Source organism: Dermochelys coriacea, chromosome 1 (genome assembly GCF_009764565.3).
Source record: "Dermochelys coriacea isolate rDerCor1 chromosome 1, rDerCor1.pri.v4, whole genome shotgun sequence".
Lineage (NCBI taxonomy): Eukaryota > Metazoa > Chordata > Testudines > Dermochelyidae > Dermochelys > Dermochelys coriacea.
This window is the reverse complement of record NC_050068.2, coordinates 221,645,475-221,663,826: the sequence shown is the minus strand read 5'-3', so window position 1 is coordinate 221,663,826 and position 18,352 is coordinate 221,645,475. Positions and strand designations below refer to the sequence as shown.

The window sequence follows — 18,352 nt, the reverse complement described above, 5'->3', positions numbered from 1 at the left end:
CTTTGAAAATCTGTCCAAAAGGCCTAGTCTAGAGAAGGATTTAAAAGTATCCTGTTAGATGAAGATACCTAGCTCAGTCTAGACTTTCTAAAACTTTAGTCAAGATAAAGCAATTGTACTTCAGCACATGCTAAACTGATTGCATTCAAGCCTAGCGATGAAGGTAGACTGTGACTCAACTTGCTAAGATTGAGCTAACAGTGTTAACTGTGTCTACACTGGTGGTGAGTAAGAGTTTTCAATTGAGTTAAACTAGCTAGACTGAGATAACTCATGTGAAAAAAACACCTTACCCCCCAGTCTAGACAAGGCCAAACAAATGAAGACTAGGGGATGGAGACTAACATACAAGCAAAAATGAGTCTGGTGAAGAATTGGCAAAGCTTTGATAGTTACACTATTGTAGCTTTTTATTATCATTATTTAAAGTGGGGATAGAGGTAGGGAGTAGAAAAAAAGAAAAGAAGGGAAAGAGCTTGTCACCTGTCTAGCCATGATCAGCAGGCTGGGATTTGTAGACATCATGGAAGAGATGAGTTTTAAGGAGGGATTTGAAGGAGGATAAGGTAGTAGCAACTTGGGATTGTATCGGAAATTTCCCCATGCATAAGGTCCAGTGTGGAAGAAAGCACGGCAGTGTTAAGGGAGAAAGCTGGCTGGTAGTTGTTAAGGGTTGGGAATGCTGGTAAAGATTTTGCTGTTGTTGACACCAGTGACTCCAGATTTGCCCTGGTATAATAAAAACAATGGCATATTTTGTTCTTTCCTGTCCTGGCATCTACAGAGAAGACTCAGAGCTTTTACTGCAGTTGTTGAGCTGCAGGATGTTGACTTTGGAGACCAAATCCCTGAACTTGCTGTCATTTAAATATAATGTAACTCTCCTGTAATAAATAGAGCTGCTCCTGATTTAAGTTAGTAATTCTACTCAGCAACCATTGTTTTATCTTGATGTTAGCTGAATCACAGAAGCAGGAGCAATTGTCTTAAGTGGTAATTTTTCAGTTAGTTGTTTTAGCCAGTGTCCATTTCCCTGTTATTCAAATCTCAGAATATTTCTTCTTTCTCAGTAACTGTTACCATCTCTAGGATCAGAGTTAGTGTATGGTCCATTATTCAGCTAGGGAGTTATTAAGATTGGTCAGAGGGTAAAAGGAACCCGGAAATTATGATAGTTTTCTTCTTACTTGCTCTTTTATTTTTGATGTGTTTTCAATCTCACTCAAAGGTCAAATTTGCATGAGCAACTTTGGACAAGTGACAGAATGACAGTAAATTAAACTATCTGTTACTATTTGGCAAAAATTGGGGTTGGCTTCAATTCTATGGGTAAAATCCCTTTAAAATAATGAAAGATTGTGAAGGATGGAAATTCAGTAAAGTTTTCATTCAGGAATGTTCAGACGGCAACACAAAAGTTAAAGTGACTATCTTTGTAATAACATATAGTTTTCTGTTGTGTATGCATGTGCGCACACTTACTACTTCATATTCAACACCATGGATTTTTTTCTTCACACCTATAGAACAGAAACTTTGGATGATATTTAGTGCCAGTTGCCCCTGTTGATCAGCAGGGTGTTGACCCTGAAGAACAATTCCCTGAACTCATGATCATGTTGCCCTTTATACTGGTTGGGCTTACCCGTATCTCCCATGGATGTTAGTAGAAGTTACGTGCTCAGAATGAGCTAGATGTTGGCATTTAACTACAAGCCTTAAGCAGGGGGCAATGCAGAGCTGCACTTCCCCAGGAGAGACATAGGAGTAATTGTGCTTCAGACAGGCACAATATCCCCAGTTCTGCTTGCTGTACCTAGGAGTGTGGATTTAGCACCAGCCAGCAGGTTGGTACAGAATCACCAGCCCTGTCCCCTTTTCAGCAACCTGGTGTTCTGCTGAAAGGGACAAAAGAATGGACCCTCTATTCCTGCTAGAGACCAGAGACATGTCAATAATACCTAATGCTTAATGTAGTTAACCTTACATCACGAAAGCTTATGCTCTAATAAATTTGTTAGTCTCTAAGGTGCCACAAGTACTCCTGTTCTTACATCACCTGTGCATTACCAGAACAGTGTAAAGGTGAATCTGACTCTTGATATTTATTCATAACCAGAAGTATAGTATATTGCTACTAGTACAAAGTTATCCGCAGACATAATTGCGCAGATAATTTTGTATGTTGATATTATAATACTAACAGGGAAGTCCTCTGGTTCCAAGTAATAGGATTCAGTGAATCATTTAGATCTATGTGTACATTTTCAAACTAAATGCAAATGTTATTTACTAGAGCAAATAATGTGATATAACTAATTTCCATACTTGTACCTATAGGACCAGATGATTAAATGGGCAATTGGACTACAGGCATAAATCAAAAACGTAAGAGAATATTCCCATTTGCACCCACAACGCAGAGTGCAAAAAATGAGCCAGAATTATGCAGGATTTAAGTGTGATCAAAAACAGGGAGGCTGGTTCTCAGCTTTCCTAAAAAAGTACCCCATACTATTTAAAAAACTAAGAGTGCTATGTTTCATGAGCCTCTGTAAATGATATGTAACACGAAAGTTTGTGTGAGACAGTGTCTACATATTGTTGTCAAAATGATTTTACAGCCCCCTCTGTTACCTAGACAGGACATCTTCAGTTAAAGAAAATACACAGACTAGGAAATTATATTTTTGTGAGAGTGCAATTACAGCTGGTTGGAAAATATTTGTGGAAAAAAGACTTTCAAAAAAACTGAAACCCCAACATTTTTGGTTTAGGAACTCCAAACAAATTTCTCAACAAAAATGGCCAAGTACTTTTTAGGGGTTTGGTCAAAAACTAGATTTTTATTTTATGAAATCAGATACTTTCTGTGAAATTTTTCACTCATCAAAAATCAATTTTCCATTAAAAAAAAGTGGACAAATGTTTTGACCAGCCCTAATGGTGCCATAGTGGTCTGGGGGAAAAACAAACAACCTTTTGAATGTTCAGCCTTAAACCATCTCCTAGTATAAACCACTTATTCCATCCATTTTCTCTTTTAACAAATCTGACTATACATATGCTTCTGCATCTGACAAAACATTTGTTTTTAATGGGAAACCAGCTGAATGTGAATAGACCACATGTTTTGATCTGCAAAGCATTTATAGATGCACACTGTGTAACTGTTTGTTAATAGGGTGGAAAGAATGTAAAAAATTAAGTTATATTTAATATATTAGCTCTTTCTCAGCTTAAAGAAGAGTGACTATAACTTTGAGGTGCCCAGCTTTAGACATTTAAAAAGGGCCTGATTTTCAGAAGGCAGGTGATCCACACTTTTTAAAAATCAGGCTCCTTTAAGATGCCTCAGCACTCAAAATCATGTTTTTTTTTTTAAATATTGGGCAGGATTCTCAGCTAACTGTATTAATAGATGAGTATTCAGCTCAGTGTTTGCATTTGATGCATAACCAAACTGGAGTAAATAGAACCATACTCAGGGGCCTATGCCTCGGCTAAAAGAGGGTCCATTTAATTCACAGCAGCAAATTTACCACTGTATTCCTCACCATGTTGGTGTCAGCCCAGATAAATGAATATAACCTGTGGCAGATCCACCTACCAGCACTTGGCAACCAATGTTGACAGATAGAGCTGTACTGTCTCTTGGGTAGGGCGAATCAGAGCAACCGCTCTGCCCTGCACTTTGGGGGGGCACCGCAGCCTGGTGCGATTGGCCAGCATGGTTGGTCCTGGAAGACATAGGCGTAGGGATGAGGCAGCACCCCCAGGCTCCCAGCTGCCAACCCTGCGCCCAGGGTATCGGCTGCTGCCCCACAGCAGCAGGTGGCCCAGAATCAGGCCAGATCTGTCCTGCAGTCCCAGCCACCGATGCATAGCGGGGCCCCCAAGCAGGCAGGGGCTGATTTGTCTCAGGCCCCACACTCCTCTAGGGACAGCCTGGTTGACGGAAGCTGGTTTCACAGCATTCACAACATGCCATGCCAGCTCAAGCAAAACAAGGCAGTCTCAAAACCTAGCTGTAAACCTTACTCTTCATGGCTTGTCTGCATGCCAAATAAATGGGGCTGCAGATACACGCACTTGTAAAAGTACCAGAAGCATGCCAAGCTGCAAAGAAGGACAACAATATGAAATCAACAGGCCCTGCCCAAAATTTCTTCCTGATAATGAATTTATTGTTCACAATTCATCCAATTATGTGTTTGACCCAATTAGATCTTTACTTGCCCACTCTGGGCCTGTGAATGATCAGAATCTTTTCCTGCCACAACACAGACACACTCACTGAATAGTGTCCAAAGCTCAACTTCCACCTGGGACTTAACTTGAATGTTAACTTTAACAACAACAGCAACAAATCATACCCCCACCCTCCTTCCCAACAGCCTAAGCTTCCTTCTGAGGTTGGCTTTTTTCCTGAGGTTTTCCCCCAATGCAGTCTTTCTGTTCCTACCCCTATTTTCCTCTATTTCACAGAAATACTCAGATCCTTTTTATAACCCTGAGAAGGCATTAATTGGACTCACCTGGTCTGATGAGTCAGCCGAAATAACTCCATGTCTCTGTGCAGGTTCCTAGCACCTGACATCAGAGTGAGTCAGCAAAAGCAACTATGCATTCTTAGGAAGGGTCTTAGCACTTGACACCCAGCCACGGACATGGCAGCCTCAGCTCTAAAGGAAAGTATGTGTGTCATTCTTCTTGCACTAAATTGATACCTGGTAAGTAGTTTACTCTTTTTGTGCAGGAAGAATGGTCTTTACCTGGCAATTAGACCACTAAGATAATGTACTTAGGGTCTAATAATAAGAATTTCTGCTATAGTCTGGTAGCACATAAGTTGGAAGTGACAGAGGAGGAGCGTGACCTGGGTGTGTGGGTTGATCGCAGCACGACTGTGAGCCACCAATGTGATGTGGCTGTGAAAAAGGCAAATGCGATCTAGAATGTATCAGGTGAGGCATTTCCAGTAGAGACAGAGAAGTATTAATGCCATTGTACCAGGCATTGGTAAAACCTCATTTGGACTACCGTGTACAGTTCTGGTTACCCATGTTCAAGAACGAGAAATTCAAACTGGAACAGGTGCAGAGAAAAACTATTAGAATGATCCGGGGAATGGAGGGTCTATTTTATGAGAGAAGACTGGAAGAACGTGGCTTGTTTAGTCTAGCAAAATGAAGTCTGAGAGGCGATATGATTGCTGTCCATAAATACATAAGGAGTGTATATACCAGGGAGTGTACAAGAATGGATATAAACTGATCATTTAACAAATTCAGGCTGGAAATTAGAAGATTTCTAACCATCAGAAGGCTGAGGCTCTGGACTCCCAATAGGAGTTGTGGAGGCAAACAACACACTTAGTGTTAGAGAGCTGGACAAATTTATGAGTGTGAATGTGTAACCCATGCCTGCTCGGTGTGGGGTTCTGTCCCCCTCTAGTAGCACTTAGCTCAACTTGAGATTAATAAGTCAGCTGCAGCCTTGGTTAAGAGCCAGGTGGCTTTTAGGTCATGCAGTAGAGGCTCATGCTATAAGCTTCAGCGATCCTAGGTTTGAACCCACCTGCTGATGACCAGGGTTTGTTGGTTTTACAATTGTATGACAGGGTTGCTTATGATGGTAGGGGGCAAGCTCAGCAGCCTTGGGGCTCAATTCTGTTCCCCCAGCTACTTGCAGGGGTCAAAAAGGGATTCCCACTTCCCCACAATTTATTCTGTTGGTTTTTGTTTTTTTAAAATCTCCTTTTTCTGAAGCATCAGGGATGGCCATCGCTGGAGATGGGGTGGAGTGGGCAAGGGCTCTGAGGGAGCACCAAGAAGCCTCTCTCTCAGGTGCTGGGCTGGCTGGGTCTTGCTCATAAACTCAGGGTTTAACTAATCACCATTTGTGGGGCAGAGAATGAATTTCTCCCAAAGTTTGACAGTGATCTTAGGGTTTTGGGTTTTGGTTTTTTTTTTTTTTGCCTTGCTCTGCAGTGTGTGGGTGCAGGTCACTTGCCAGGATTATCTGGATATTTCTCAATCATTTTCCTACCATTGCACGGCCTCAGGTACTGCTGTACTACGTTCTTCCCACTCTCTGTGTCACACAATAGTCCAGTCTCCTATGGGCTACACTTACTTTGTGCTAGTTTCAGTTGTTGCGTGTACTGTGTGGATGCTGGGTGGTGCTGGTGGCCTGTGAGATAAAGGAGGTCAGACTAGATGATTTGGTGATCCAGGCTGGCCTTAAACTCTATGACTCATTAGGTAAAGAAAATCATTTCAAAGTTATAATCTCCTGGTGGCAGGGACTCCTTTTTTGTTGTGTGGATTGTTGGAAATATGGTGACATTCTGGCCTGTAATTGGGGTCTGTAGGTGCTACCACAATACAAATAAATAATAGCAATCAACAGATCTGGGCAAATAATTGATTTTTTCCAGTTAACTGGCAGTTCTAAAAATAAATGGGGGTTCAGGTCAAACTGAATTGGAAAATTGCAACACATTTAAGAATCGAAGAAGTCTGTTTTGGTTCAAACAAAACATGTTGTTTGATGCAAAATAGTTTGTTTTCAGGCATTTTTTAAGGGCTATGTTAATTAAATGGCTGGTAGTGATAGCACCACTGCCTTCCTTATAACCTTATGAGTGACTGTGAAGTGCCACTACGCATGATTATTCTGGTCTCTAGGCCAGAGAGCATGAGTGTGAGAGTGACTCTGAAGCCTGGTGGTCGGGGCACTCATTTCGGATGCAGGAGATCCAAGTCCAAGTCCCTGCTCTAGTGACTATTTAATTATTTATACTAAGTGGAACAACTTCAACTAGAGAGATTGAGAGTGACTCAACCCAGAATGTCGCAGAGCTCTGGGATTAATGTACGCTTCTGGGCAGGGCCGGTTTGTGACATTCTGAGGCCCTAAGCTATGTAAAGTGTAAGAGGCCCCATACCATAAAAATGAATTTATTATTTTCACAGAAAGGACATTGAATATATAAACATGAAAGCTTTATGTTTGCATATATACAAAGGCGAAGTTGTAAAAATAGAATAATAATCTAACTAAAACACCTCATGCAATATGCCTGTTTGTATTATAAAATAGTTTCAAATTAACATATTTTCTTCCATTATTTTTTAATTAGTAGATATGAAAACTTTTATCTACAGCAACACAAAAGCAGTTACAGTTACACAGACCAGCTTACTTAATGGAAGCAGTACTAACTGCAGCATGTCTGTTTGCACAGCACATTAATTTTTACATTGAAATTTAAAACATTTTCTTTCATGATTTTTGGAGAGCAAAGTAATTGATGATGTCCTCAAATAATAAGCTCTGGCATGCTTAGGGCAGATAGCTTTTCTTGCAGCATTGTTGCCCGCAGTTCATTCATGACATATTTCAGTTGTGAAAATGACCTTTCTCCTGAGCAGTTTGTTGCCATTAGACTTAATTAAAAAAAAAAAAGCAAGCCGCAAAATCACTTTTTAAAAAACAGTAAATAATTTAGTTTTATATGATAAATATTGAGATTTATATATCTATACAACAACAAATATATATATGCCAAAAACCTGTGTTATTTTTATCAGGTTATTTCTGTGAAAGTTAGTGCTATTCTGTCTATGTTCTCACAGGAAACAAGAGAAGACATATACTTTTTTCCCCACCATGAATAAGGAAAACTATCCTTCTTTTCATATGAATAAATGAAAAAAATGTTTGATTAATTTTGTTAGGGAAATACAAAGTTTATCCCGACTATATATAAAATATATTTCCAAATGTTTATTCCAATTTAATTTTTGCTATGAGACAATGAATTGTTGGGATTTTTCTTTTGCCATACTATAAAAATACAATGTGTTGAGCATATGATAGGTGATTTATAAGTCTATATAAGAATTTTTACATAGCGTACTACCTAGAATAAAATATTGTCTTCCGCACACCAAACCTGCTGAGCAGAAAATCCCAGTCTTTTTTCTAGGTAGACATCTCTCTTCGCATTTGCTTCTCTGTCCTCTGTCTCCCCCAGGACCATGAATTAATCTCGAGTAAACACTTCGGACACACAGAGTGACAACCAGCTATATGCGCAAAAGAGAAAGAAAGAATTTACCCAAAAAAGGAAAGGCATTGAGAAAGTGAGAAAAACTAGCCTATATTCAAGCAAATATAATGAATATTATAGGCTTTAATAGCCTATAAATCATATATGCACATAGTTTGAAATAACTTGCTCACCAAGTACTCAGAATATTTGGATATATATATGTATATCTTCCTTCATTTCTCTCAAAACCCTCTATTTATCCTTTCGTCAGCACTCTCTGATAATTACGATGAAGGTTCCTGAAACTGGTGGAGGGAAGCCAACACAAATTTATCCCTCCTCAAGATCCACTTGACCCAAGTCCATCAGTCCATAAAATACACAATTGTGCGCATGTACAGATCAAAAGAAGAAAGACCACACTAACACTTAAGAAAACAAAAAACAGGAGTGAAGGCACTATATGACTGAGCGTGCTGGACCGTAAACAAAAGATGGCAGCCTTCCGGCTATTACCAGCCAAGGGGGATGCTATACATGATGTCACTCCTAGGACAAGTCCAATATGAGTATGAACTTGGCAGGATTGCTTCACAACACTGCCATCTCCGACCTCACATTTTTCCCAATTTTATCAGCAGTGAGATTATTTATTTATTCATTTATTTAAATAAGTTATGAAGGCACAGCCAGAATTTTACCAGTAGCAACTGGCCAACAAATCTCTGCCTGAGGAGACTGATAGCAGACTTACTCATAGAAATACTAATTTTGCAAGTGCAATTATTTTTTTCTCAACCCTGGCCTCCCACCTGTCAATAATGAACAATTAGTGAAGGGTAAGGGTAGGATAAGGGTATTTGTGTAGCCAGATGTGTATATTTTTGTCATATTTGAACAAAAATGACTATATTTAGAGAGATTCTTCTTTATCCCATATCTCCTTTATCAACTGATTTTGATAAAATTTGAAATGGAGTCAGTGTTTTCTTTTTTAGAGACCCCTCATATTGCGAGACCCTAAACTGTAGTTTAGTTAGTTTATGTGTTAATCCAGCCCTGCTTCTGGAGTGGGAGGGGAACCTCTATTTAAATCCCTTCTCCACATTGGGTAGAACGGGGAATTGAACCTGGATGTCCCACGTCCCAGGTGAGTGCCTGAGCCACTTGGGGCATGTCTACACTAGAAACATAAGTCGACCTATGTTAGGTCGACTTACAACTACTGCAGTAATTACTGTGGTAGTTCATGTCCACACTACACTCCTTCTGTCTGTGGTGCGCATCCTCACCAGGAGCACTTCCACTGATTTAAGAGGAGCAGTGTTAGGGGGCTAGCTGCGGTGGGGAGCGGGGAGCTGGTGGCAGGGAGCTCCCAGCAGTAGGGACTGGGGAGCTGAGAAATAGGGGGGCAGCCGGGCTCCTGGTGGTGGGGAACAGGGAGCTGAGAGCTAGGGGGCAGCAAGACTGAAGGCAGTGGGGAATGGGGAGCTGGGAGCCTCCAGGCAGTACCAAGGCTCCCCCATGGGGAGCGGTGGGCCAGGAGCCTGCGGGCAGTAGCCTAGTAGGGAGTGGGAACTGGGTGGACACAGCCCAGATTGGATTGGGGAGCGGGGAGTCCAGGCAGCAGCGGGGCTGGGAGCTGGGAGTGGAGACCCGAGGGGCAGCTGGGCTCTGAGCAGGAAGTGGGGCGGGCGCAGCTTGGCTGGGAGCAGAGCACCTGAGGGGCAGCCGGGCTCTAGCTGGAGCACCCCCCACCCACCCCAGTGACAAGACTGACAGCCAACAGCCGCTGTAAGCAATGCAGTGTCTACTCGGACACTGCCTCACCCTACCTACACTGACGTAAGCCCTACACCTCTCATGGAAGTGGAGTTATAATGTCAATGGACTAGTGCAATTACATCGGTGGGAACAAGGCTGTAGTGTGTCCACTAACATAATTAGATTGATGTAAGTGGCCTTATGTCAACCTAACTATGTAGTGTAGACCAAGCCTGGGCTAAACGATATAAAGCAGGCACCACCTCCTTCTCTGCCCATTTTTTGAATGGCGCCTAAGTCCTAAAACACATTTTTTGCCAAAAAATATTTGGCGACTTTGTGTCAAGTCCATGAATAGTTTCCAATCAAACAAAACTGCATTTTTTTGACAAATAAACAATTGATTTGAAAAATTTCACCCAGCTCCAGTTATTAATTATCTAGTTTCTGCATTCCTGCAGGGAGACAGGCTAGGCTTGGGCATTTGACTGGTCCAAAATAATTGGTCAATTGACCAGTCACTTATTGATCAAACAGTGTCAAAATGGATATTTTAAAGCACTAATTCACTGGAACAAAAACAACAGTGAAAACAAAACAAAAGAAAAAAAGCAAGACTTTATGATCTCCAGTAGGCTTAGCCTTGGATAGATTCTTATGCCTAATTACAAAAAATAAGTTACTTAACTAAGTTACTTTAACTCAAAAAGCGTACAACACAATGAAATGAAGTTCAACCTCCCAAAAGAATGATGCAATCAAGAAGGTAGGCTGCTGTCTACCCCGGGGCAGTTTTGCTGGAATATTTGACAGGATTTGACTGTGATCAAATAATAGCTGGTCGATTGACCAGTCAATCAATATTATTAGACTGGTGAATTGACAGGCTTGCCAAGCCTAAAATTGTCAATCTCATGTTCAAGTATCAGTCTTTGAGGACCAAGTACTATAAACTACCCTCCTGTGGCCCATGCCTACATATGTGCACACACCATACACAGGTATTGCCCTCCTCTCATTTACACATAGACACACAAGCAGTTTCCCTCTCCATGAGTACACATATATCACAAAAAGAAAAGGAGTACTTGTGGCACCTTAGCGACTAACAAATTTATTTGAGGATAAGCTTTCGTGAGCTACAGCTCACAGTGAGCTGTAGCTCACAAAAGCTTATGCTCAAATAAGTTTGTTAGTCTCTAAGGTGCCACAAGTACTCCTTTTCTTTTTGCGAATACAGACTAACACGGCTGAAACATATATCACAGTCACTCTGTATCTAAATATGCCCATTCTTTATATAGTGTAGTCCCAAACACCAGTGGCGTGGTTGTGAAAGGGGACAGTGAAGATCAATGTCTAAAAGTAGAGGAAACAAATATTCAGTCAGTATGATATTTTGGGGTGCAAAGCAGACCAGTGAGGGCCTATGTCATCCTCACAATGCTTTGCTGCTGTAGCTTCCACTGGGGCCGCTCACAAACAGCATTCAGGTCAAACCCTGAGTGTCTATGTGTAGCTGCAGCCTGCCAGCCACTCATCAGTGACACTCTGGCTTCCACCAACTTTGGTTACCACTTTCAGGGGAGCCCAACACAGTCCCAGTCCCAGATTTCCCCCCAAAATATATGTTCTGCATTGTCCAGCCCTCTCCTGGATAATCCAAATATATTAGGTCTGTTGCTCATCGAAGGGGACCAATATACAACAGTCTGCTACGTTAAATGGAGTTACCCAAACAATTCACATCATTGGATTAGCTTTACTTAAAGAATAAAACAAGTTTATTTACTTACAAAGAGACAGATTTTAAACGAGCATAATTATAAAACATTAAAGTCAGAAATGATTACAAGAGCAATACAGATTAAATGCTTCCTAGTACTAAAACTTAACAAAGTAGACTTGGTTCATGTAGAAACCCTTACCATATGTTTGCAGTAATATTGCTCACTAAATTTTCAGGCCAGGTTCGGCTCCCAAAATCCAAAGGCTGTTTCTTTTGTCTTCTTGGGTGAAAGACAGAGGCTATGTCTACACTACAGCTTATGTTAGCATAACTTCTGTCATTCAGAGGTGTGAATAAACCACCACCCCAAGCAACATAAGTTACACTGACATAAGCACCAGTGCAGACAGTGCTATGTTGTTGGGGGTGGGGGGGGAAGCTCTCCCTTCATAGCTACTGCCACTTGCTCGCAGGTTCTGGAGTAGTTAAGCCAAAGGGAGAGCGCTCTCTCTGTCTCTCCTGTTGGCTTAGAGTGACTACATTAGAGAGCTTTCAGTGGCACAGCTGCACTGCTGTAAACTCTAGAGCAGGGGTGGCCAACCTGTGGCTCCGGAGCCACATGCGGCTCTTCAGAAGTTAATATGCGGCTCCTTGTATAGGCACTGACTCTGGGGCTGGAGCTACAGGCGCCAACTTTTCAATGTGGTGGTGGGGGGGGCTCACTGCTTAACCCCTGGCTCTGCCACAGGCCCTGCCTCCACTCCACCCCTTCCCGCCCCCTCCGCTGACCCTGCCATGCCCCTGCTCCTCTTCCCTCCCCCCCAGAGCCTCCTGCATGCCAGGAAACCGCTGATCGGGAGTGGGAGGTGCTGTTCGGCAGGGCTGCCGGTGGGTGGGAGGTGCTGGGAGCTTGGGCGGGGAGCTGATGTGGGTGACTGCTGACGTATTACTACGGTTCTTTGGCAATGTACATTGGTAAATTCTGGCACCCTCTCAGGCTCAGGTTGGCCACCCGTGCTCTATAGTGTAGCCGTACTCAAAGAGGTGGATATACAGAGGAACCGTGGGATGTTTTTTTCCTTCCCTTTGACACTATAGTGACCTTTTTCCCACTGTATTTTCTACTGAATGCATCCGATGAAGTGAGCTGTAGCTCCTGAAAGCTTATGCTCAAATAAATTTGTTAGTCTCTAAGGTGCCACAAGTACTCCTTTTCATTTTCCTGAGGGTTACCTCTACCTAAATTTCACTCCCACTGTGTGGATAGAGACAAGAAGTCTGATGGTGAAAAGGGTTCCATGCTGTTATTTGCTAAGATGCAGATCTATTTGCTCCTGCTCTGCTTCCTTGCCAAAGAATGGCCACTTGCTAGGTGATTGCCCATCAACTTTGATGACACCTGATTAGAGGCATCAGCTTGTCCTTTGTCTTTGAGAAACAGGTTTACCCACTCCCTAGAATTGCCTGGTAAACACACTTCAGTCATGATTTCAGCCTATGTTCATAATTTTACATATAATGTTGCGACATACATTTCACAATGATAATACTGACTGGAGAGTTATTAGTTTTCAAATGATACCTCACAAGGCATGTTTTGCACAAAGATTACTACAGTGGTGTGTAGGGAGTGAATCAGGCATGTCATCAATCACAGTCACAAGTTGAATGAAATGGAATATGTAAGACAGAGATGATGAACTGCTCTATTCAGCTTGGAGTAAAAGATGTACCGTTGGAAGAATCTGGAACATGTCTAGTAGTAATGTAAATGATGGGTAAATTGGTCAGAAAAGAGATCTATGTGAGTGTAAATGGTAAAGTAGCATAACTTACACTGCCTGTTTTATCTTAGTTTTATCTTAGTTTTATACACTGCCTGTTTTATCTTATCTGGTCTACACTTCGGGAATTAGGTCGATGTGAGACAGCTTACATCAACCTAATTAAGCAGCACAGAGTCGAGATCGATGTAGTTAGGTCGATGCAGTTTCAGTATAGAAACTACATTGCTTATGTCGACGGTTAGTGGCTTTTAGGAGCCATCCCACAACGCTGACAGTACAATTGATACAAGCGCTCCTGGTGAGGACGTGCCTCACCGACATAAAGAGGAAAGTATAGACATGCACAAGCAATGCACTTGCTGCAGTGGCTGTATGCCAATGTATGTTTGGTCAACTTAATTTGGCCTTACACTCTTCTGTTAGTTGCTTTTCCTGCTACCCCTTTTACCTTTCTGTCCACTAGTCATATAACTTGGACTTATTTTGCACACATGTTAATGCCAAATTGGTGCAAGTTGCACATTTTTCTATGGTTACACTCATTTAGCCCCCTTTTCTGACTGGTTTACACTTGATGTGTAGAGCCCTGAATGGATACAAATTTAAATCCGTGGATGCAGATATCCACAGATATAAACTGGTGTCTGTGGAACTGCAGGGCTCTCCCAGGAACCACAGTGGTGAAAGGAGCAGAATGCGGGGCTGCTGCTCTCAGGAGCCAGTGCCCCATGCCAGCAGCTCCTCCGGCGTGGTTGTACCACCCGCAACCCCACTCCGAGCTCTGCCCCCATCTCTTCAATGCAGGTGCCTGCGTCTCCTGTGTGGGGGCATGTGTGCTGCTTCCACACACTAGTGTGACCAGGGACAGCTGCTGGTGAGCCTGCTGCCTGCCCCAGTGAGTGGGGCAGGGGACAGTACAGTCATGCTGGAGGAACAGGGTGCTGGCTCCTGGGAGCGGTGGCCTCGCATTCTGCTTCTTTCGCCACTGCGATTCCCTGGAGAGCCCTGCGGTTCTGCAGATACTGATTTATATCTGCGGATATCCACATCCGCGGCATAAATTTGTGTCCAGTTAGGGCTCTATTGATGTGTAATTTATTCCACTGCTGAATTTCGCCTTGTAGGTTTATGCTATTCTTCTGGTGAGTGGCTGAATAGGAGGTTATTGTCTGACCATTGTCTCACCTCCTGAGGTGTTTGAGAACTATTGCGCATAATGACATTATTTGAAGCCTTGGAACTGGACCAGAAATATGGCTGATGTAACCTAAAGCACAAGGGACAGCATCTGATCTCTCTTACATGGAAGTATATCTTCAGATACTCCACATACTTTAACTCCATTTTTAAACTATTTTAAATGGGACCAGAGTCCATCTCACTTATGTATTTTTTAATGCACATTTTGAAAGTCATTTGGTACTGTACATGGCTTTTACTCCTTTAGATGTATGAAATTAAAGAAGAAGGAGGAATTCTCAAGAAGCTCTATGAAATATGGCACAAAACTACAAAGCCTCTGCAGCCCAAGGTCCCACAACAAAACAACACAAAGATGAAAAGTTTGTCTTACCCCTTTTCCAGAGAGAAAATATATTTGTGAGTATTTTAAAATGTAAAGCCATTTAAGCAGACTGTAAAATTCTGTTGGTATCCTTCTTCCATTGTAAAACCTAGTACTTAAGTAAGTATCTGAATGAAAATCCAAGCACCTCTTGACACATCAGGTATTTGGTTCACATTTGGTTCCCAATATGAACTTTGTGGCTTGGATCCGTCTCCACATCTGAGTTGAACTCTGCCCTCAGATATGCATATGCAGCTACTATTGAGGTAAATGAAAGTTGACTGCTTTTAAGCAGAATTTATCCATATAGGTCAAATTCAAAAGTGAGTCTAAGTAAGTCTAGTAAGAGTCTAAGTTTGGTAACCTATGCCATCAGCCTCCCCTCCCTTACAGTACCTTTAGTCTCACTATTGACTTCCTTCAACTGACATACCTGGAGCCTGATTTTCCTCTTAAATTAGTGCAAATCAGGAATAAGTCAGTAAAGTTAATGGAGGTACACTGGTGTAAATGAATGGAGAAGCAGAGCCCCTGCAATTCTCACTCACCCTTACTTATCATTGTGTAACTTACACATCTTGTCACATCACCTCTGAATTTGGCCTTATAAGTCAGTTTAATAGAAGGTGAGTTGATGTAACTTACATGCCAAGAGATCAGAAGAGAGGCATAGCAAGAAAAGCAACTAACAAGTGGATGCAAGATAGGCCAACTCCCTCTTTAACTGGCATCTTCGTTCAGTTCCTTGATGTGTAAGTTACACGGATGTAGACTATGTTACACATGCACATTAGTAAGATGTAAGGTACTCTCAATGAATGTGAATCTAACTTTTGCTGCTTGTTGGTTTTTGTGGGTTTGGACAGGATATAAGTTAATGCAGAATTTCTCTCACTGGATGTAACTGCTTCCATTGGATAAGACACTTACGACTGTGCGGGTAACAGAAGGGGTTGTATTCAATGAAGTAGGTGTGTTTTTAACTTGAATTGAAAGTACCAAATAAATTATAAGTAAGAAAAGTAACCATGCAGTCTAGCTTATAAAAAGATACAACTTATAAAGAAGCATTGTTTTTTCTTTCTGGTTAGATTAGATTTATGGAAGTAATTAGAATTTGGCCAATACTATGCAAATAAGGAATTCTTGCCACCTGCCCTTCTACCCACAATAATATGTTTGAGGCTAATATGATGTTTAACAGTTCTTATTACCTCATTAAGAACTGGTTCCCTGCAGTTATGTCTGACATATAAAGTCATATAAATATAATGACCTACCACATCATTTGTTGCCCTTTCTGACAATTTTCATTAAAACTGAATACATGTTAAGTCAGCTAGAGGGAGTAAACTGGCAAAGTTAATTTCATTGATGAGGATTCCTGGGTTTGTTTAGCAGTTATTTATGGAATAATATAATAATTACATAACTGTTACGGATTGATTGTATGGAAGCAAATGTAGTATTGACTTCTTAGTAATCCTGAAAAAGAGTAATGAACATCTGCATTAAGGCTAGTTGAAATCTGATCGCATTAATTGAGTCAAGGAATGTTAGAACACTGTGGTTATTTTATAAGGAAAAAATGTAGAATGTTAGTCTATGTAAACAATAAAAATGTTCTTTACCAAAAGGTATTTTACATTTGGATAATGTTTCTGCATTAACTCCTCCTCCTCCTCCTCCTCCTCCTTTAAACCTGTGTAACCCACATTATTCTTAATATACTGAAATCTTTGTAGAGTTCAATAGGGTCAGGCAACCTTCTGTCTTAAAAGACCATCTTAGAGTATCCACAAATATATAGGTTTCAGAGTAGCAGCCGTGTTAGTCTGTATTCGCAAAAAGAAAAGGAGTACTTGTGGCACCTTAGAGACTAACAAATTTATTAGAGCATAAGCTTTCGATGCATCCGATGAAGTGAGCTGTAGCTCACGAAAGCTTATGCTCTAATAAATTCGTTAGTCTCTAAGGTGCCACAAGTACTCCTTTTCTTTTCACAAATATATAGAGTTCTGCTTCACCTCCCTCTCCTCTAAGCAGCTGGTTTTTCTCAAGCCTTTGCTTGAATGGTCACTTAATACAGGTTTGGTTGTAATTGTTTCAGATGGAGTCTTAATCAAATTGTTGTATAATCCTATTCATTAGTAGCATTCATGAAAACATAACTAATCTTGTCTCTCAACATTTTAAGGTACAACATTAAAGACAAAGACACATTTTTTGACAATGCTACCCGCAGTCGAATAGTAAGTAAACACAAGTGGCCTCAGTATTGATAGAATCTTCAGTGCTCAATGATACCTGTTTCAACAATGAATGCACTTGGTTGCTCTTGCTGACTTCATCACTATTTGCTTATTGTTTCATAACAACAGAAAAGTGCAATCGGGTGCGACAGATCCAGACAGTTGGTAAACAAACCGTCTGTCTCAGAATTGCTTGGAAAAGAGTGCAGTCTTCATATGTATAATGTTTTAATTTTGTCATGCTTTCTAATGTATTTATTTAGATATTGTGGTAAATATGTCAATTATTGAAAAGAAGAGCCAGATTCTGCTTTCACTTAAACTGGTGTAAATCTGGAATAATTCCACTTAATTCCTTGCAGGATTTGGCTACAGGTTTTAGGGCCAGACCCTAAGAAGGTATACATCACCATAGCGCCATTAATTTCAATGTCATTACACTGATTTACAGCAGCTGAGGTTTTGACTTATCTATAGTATTTCTAAGCTCTCTACATTCATAACGTAAGCAAAATGATTACAATGTACAGCCAATCATTTCTATTCTATACCAAGATAAAAGTAATGGAAAAGTGAACAAAAATAGATACAACTCCTGCTTATCTTAGTTTTGTTCCTAGTTCTGCCAGTCCCCTGGTGGTTGTGCTGGGGCAAGTCACTCCCCGTCTCTGTGGCACAGTTTCATGGTCTGTAAAAATGGGAATAATGAGACTGAGCTCCTTTGTATAGCACTTTAAGACCTACTAATGAAAAGTGCTGTACGAGTAAAGGCAAGTAGGATTTAGCCAAATATCAGTTCTTTTTTCTTGAATCCTTGTGACAATATTTAAAAGCATAGAAAAGACTGGAGGCCAGATTCTCAGCTAATGTAAATGTCATAGATTCAATGAAGGCAGTGGAACATAATTGATGTAAATTAGCACAGATCTGTTGAAGTCAATGGAGCTACTCTACTTTATAACATGTGAGAATTTGGACTGATATTTTGAACTTTTTCTTCAAGAGATATAATCTATGCGTTGTGGCTTCTGGAGAGGTTATTGTTAGTAAATATATTACTAAACAAATGGATTCAAATATTATTCATAGATGTCACTTTCTTAGGTTTTTTTATAGCACTTTAGTAAAACTTTCTATGTACTTAAACATTTAAATGCAGTGGTCCTAAACAATATATTTATATATGAGTCA

The 18,352-nt window shown here is 40.9% G+C and overlaps 1 protein-coding gene across 2 annotated transcripts in view; it reads left to right on the top strand.

Annotated features, from left to right (window-relative positions):
- Positions 1 to 18,352, top strand: part of ANO2 (anoctamin 2) — a 286,956-nt gene that overhangs the window by 60,380 nt on the left and 208,224 nt on the right. For both annotated transcript variants that reach the window (XM_038401414.2, XM_043514786.1), the window contains exons 5-6: positions 14,790 to 14,941; positions 17,107 to 17,161. In XM_038401414.2, the coding sequence (XP_038257342.1) occupies positions 14,790 to 14,941; positions 17,107 to 17,161 (207 nt within the window). The remainder of the gene's footprint in view (positions 1 to 14,789; positions 14,942 to 17,106; positions 17,162 to 18,352) is intronic.